The following is a 4,438-nucleotide window of genomic DNA, read 5'->3' as shown; positions in this document are numbered from 1 at the left end:
TGAATCACAACTCACCTCCTTGTGGCTTCGCGGACACAAAACCAGCAGCGCATACAACGAGCAAAAACAACAAACAGAACTTTGTATTCATTTTATAAGCGATTGGGAATTTGTTACTGGTTGACTGAACGAGCTGAGAAACACTTGTTTTAGCAACAGATTTCTCGCACTTTTATTTATACATAATCGACGAAACGAACGAGTTACGAACAGAGTTCTAAAATATTTACTTTTCATATTGACTGTTTGTACACATACGCCTATATATATTTATAAATATATTCTTAGATGAGAGTATTGCGCAAATACTCATGCTAGGGTGGTAGCGTTGTTTTTAGTGTATGAGGTAAAGTTTATTCTGGCTTGATTTTCATAGATTATAGGATTTTTTTGTGGTCGGGTTTGAACAACTTTTTGGTAGCGAATTGCACATTTATTCATGCCAATTTTTTTTAACATATCTTGTAAAATAAAGAAATGAGTTTTTTGCTTTTGATGTTCAATTTCGTCTGGTTCTGGCATATAAGCAGCTTCTAGGGGTAAACAGAACATTTGCAAAATTTAATATCGATATCTCAAAAACCGCGTAAATATTTTGCGTATATACAGACGGACAGATGACTCGGGTCGCCACTTGATCATTTATATATAGTACAATACTTTTACGGTCTCCGACCTTTCCTTTTGGGTGTTCCAAATACTACATACTGTGATCAAATTGAAAGGTGAATTTTGTCCATTTCATTTTCTTCAAAGTAATCCCCTCCCGTTGCAATACTCCTATGCCAACGAATTTTCCAGTCATCATAGCACTTGAAATCCTCCGACATGATGGCCAGCAGAGCCTTCTTCGATTCAGCTTTTATATCTTCAATTGAGTTGAAACGGTGTCCTCGGAGTGGTCATGTGAATTTGCTGAATGGCCAGAAGTTACACGAAGGAAAATCAGGCGAATGTGGTGGTTCCGGTACGATATTAGTTGAAAATGTGGCGAAATAGTCACGAATAACCACTGGAGTATGAGATGTTGCATTATGGCGCTTCTTTGTTCAATAAATTCAGAATAGTAAAAATCGAAGAATTCGCTTTTAGAACTTCACAAAACAATGCGTATCCCAAATACTAATGAATATTTTGATATGAAATTTAGCATAGATGTCACCAAAAGTACTACCAACTTACAGAAAAAAATACCGATTCGAAATTCACCTTTCAATTTGATCACAGTAGTATTGTAGCGAACGGAATATATCCAACTCAGGGTACAAAAAACCCCAAAAATTTTATCACTAGAATTTTTCACATAAATTTTGAGGTTATGTGAAAAAGCTGTTACTACCAAATTTATACAACTTTTTATTACCTATAACTTTGATATAAAATTTTTTTCTATAGGACTTCCAGTTTCGCCGGAAATCGAGATAAATAATTTAAATGCTTAAAATTTTAATCACACCCTTCCTTACCTCTTTTCGATAGCAGATCGTACCTATGTTAATTCTATTTCATTTTAATCTAAATTATCTTCTTTTTCCATTGAGTTTCATTCTACTATAATTTTCTTTGAAAATATATATACTAATTCTAAATTCTTCTAGTTCTAATTAGGTAAGTTGTGTTTACGGTAGTTGCAAAAATATAATTTTGAGAAAAGCTCGTTTAAACTTTCATGGCTCCTCCGAACGTGCCGTTTGCGGCTTCCGTCGCAAATACAACGCCGACACGTCTGCCTTTAATTATGAATCATTTTAATTAACAGCAAGCGTTGCCGAAGTTCGACTGCACCTGAAATTAGCCGATTCTTATTTGTCTAAATAAGTTTAAGCGATTATTGATTAAAATTATTTGCTCAGTATATATACACAACAAATTCTAAGAAGCTCAAAATTGTTACAGCTGCATTTCAGTTAAAAAATAAAGAAAATTTTTCTGTTAATTATTAAAATTATATATATACATATGTACGTATTATTACTACGAGGCGAGAATACTATTAGTAAATGCAACAAGATATGCTCTTTCAAGTGGTCAATCATTTTGGGCCAATCTGCGTAGACAAGTGACTTCACACAGCCATACAAAAAGAGTACCGTTGTGTTAAAACTCTTGACCTTGGAGGTCACGCCACAGGCTCAAGACGCGGGATAGTGCGCTCACCAAAAGTTTTCAACAATTTGATTGTTTAATTGGATTTATGGCATATAGCACCGTCTTTTAAAAGCAAAAGTCGTCCACAACAATGTCCTCCAATTGAACCACGAAAAAGTCAATAATAATAGCTCTATAGCGTTCTCATTTGACTGTATCATTATAGCCGGCTTCATTTATGGAATAGGAGAAATATGCGCAGAGAGCACACAAAAAAGTGACTTTTCGAAGATTTGACGGCATCTCAACAATGGCTTGCGGATTTTCCATCACTCCAAATAAGACAATTTTTTTCCCATTAACGCACTTATTCAACCAAAAGTGAGCTTCGTCACTGAACAATCTAGTGAAAATCGGGATCGGTGGCCATCTCGTTGTGGTCCCATACACCTTGCGATGTGCTTGATGGTCGTTCAGCTTCAATTCCTGCACGAGTTGGATATTGTAAATCCGCAAACTAAGACCCTTCTGAAAAATCTTTCATAAAGCGGATGGTTACTGTTCCAATTGTTGGGCGCATGGCGAATGGATTCATTCGGGTCTTCTGCGATAAACAGGGTATCATAAGGAGTATCGTCTTTGATGCAACGTGGTATGAACCGATACATGATTTATGGTTATTCGAATTACTGATTCTGCTGGGAAATTATATCGACAGAATATTAGGCGGAGTCATAATTTTGGCAATAAGTTCGCACCATTTTCAACCGTTGTTCGGGAGCAGACATACTTCAAAATGAAATGGCAAAACAAACTGAGTACAACTGTTGTCAAAAAGACTATCTCCGAAAAAAGGTTGACTTCATCGAAAACTAAATACATCCACGCCTAAAAAATAACTGTTGCTTAAAATTCTTCTAGGAAACGAAAACAGGAAATGAATTTTTAGTCAAGTGTTGTAGCCTTTCTCGGAACATGAATGTAGGCTTGCAATTATGAATTATTCCAGCATATTAACAGAGTTGTGAATTTTGAGAATATTTTGGTTCAATATCTGAACAACAGTTAGACATCACTTCATTTAAGCCCAATAAAATAATACCTACAAAAATTTATCCACGTTTTATTCAAAAAAAAAGTGTTAAGAACGCGAACGCTTTTGGTTGTGAAACGATACTTGATAAGTTTTCAAAACAAGGAGTGAGTGTAACAACTGAACAAATTGCCAGATATTGCATGCTTTTCTAACACTTCTTTTCTACCATCTTGAATTTGGACCTCAGTGGGTCTAGCAGAATAAGCTAATTCAATATATTTTCTAAATAGAAGCAAGCTTGACAAGGCAAAAAGAAAATACTTAGCCATAACTTACGATCACACATGAACTCATACTATTCTAAAAAAAATTCATTTGAGCTTTACACATAACTTCCGCTTCCGATAAGACATGACAAATAAACTGTTAATAGTGAACACCTCAATAAACTTCTTAAAGTATTCATTCACAGGTATCGGAAATACAATATGACAACCACAATAACAAGAAAACATAATTCATGCTTCTATCTTAATCACCAGTTGTAAAATATATATTTTTAAGTATTTAGTATTCATAATAATTGCTTCACAGTATTTATTACAGCTGGCAGACAGCACAAAATTAAAACAGTGAAAATTCAACAATAAAAAAATAATAATTTTTTTTTTTTTTTCAAAATATTACATAATTATTCTCATCAACATTTATCACTTAGCAATCCTCTTGAAGCACACATTTGTTCTCTTTATTCAACACATAACCACTCTTACAACGACAACCAATGAAGCAGCGCAGTGAGCAGAAAGGAAGGCCTCCTACGCATCTCTTTGGGCAGACGTTGCCGCAGGTTGTGTATTCTTCATTTTCCCCACAGTCGGTAGAGGCTTTAAGGTCTAAGGAAACAAAGTAATATTAGGCTTCCACGGCTTCAACACTTTCACTACTTTATTTAATCGAAACTCACCTCCTTGTGGCTTCGCCGACACAAAACTAGCAATGCAAACAACGAGCAAAACCAGCACACAGAATTTTGTATTCATTTTAAAAACGAATCTGAAATTTAGTAGTTGATTGAACAAGTTAAGAAAGACAATTGTTTAAGCGGTGGTTTCAATGCGCTTGTATTTATTTATAAATATTCAAACAGACAAATTACTGACAGATAAGTTGGAATTATCTGCCAATTATTCATATATTATAATATATTCATTATTCGAACATGTGCCATGCATTATCTTTAGTTTTTCAGTGCTGCTTTATCTGCTGTGGCTGATTTTGCGAATTAGCACATTTTGAGTGTTCATTATTTTA

The 4,438-nt window shown here is 34.6% G+C and overlaps 1 protein-coding gene across 1 annotated transcript; it reads right to left on the bottom strand.

Moving 5' to 3' along the window:
- Positions 1–3,718: 3,718 nt before the first annotated feature.
- Positions 3,719–4,212, bottom strand: LOC120770274 (chymotrypsin inhibitor-like). Its single transcript, XM_040097588.1, has 2 exons — positions 4,092–4,212; positions 3,719–4,020 (listed from the first exon to the last, which is right to left on the bottom strand). The coding sequence occupies exons 1-2, from the start codon at positions 4,165–4,167 to the stop codon at positions 3,839–3,841; spliced, it is 258 nt and encodes an 85-aa protein (XP_039953522.1). The 5' UTR covers positions 4,168–4,212; the 3' UTR covers positions 3,719–3,838.
- Positions 4,213–4,438: the final 226 nt, after the last annotated feature.

This window comes from Bactrocera tryoni, chromosome 3 (genome assembly GCF_016617805.1).
Source record: "Bactrocera tryoni isolate S06 chromosome 3, CSIRO_BtryS06_freeze2, whole genome shotgun sequence".
In the NCBI taxonomy this organism is placed as follows: Eukaryota; Metazoa; Arthropoda; class Insecta; order Diptera; family Tephritidae; genus Bactrocera; species Bactrocera tryoni.
This window is presented reverse-complemented; position numbering and strand designations above follow the sequence as displayed.

Bases quoted from the DNA above. Each gene is read 5' to 3' on its own strand.
- LOC120770274 (XM_040097588.1), bottom strand. From the start codon at position 4,167: ATGAATACAAAATTCTGTGTGCTGGTTTTGCTCGTTGTTTGCATTGCT. The intron at 4,021-4,091 runs GTGAGTTTCGAT...TTGTTTCCTTAG, and splicing joins GTCGGCGAAGCCACAAGGAG to ACCTTAAAGCCTCTACCGAC.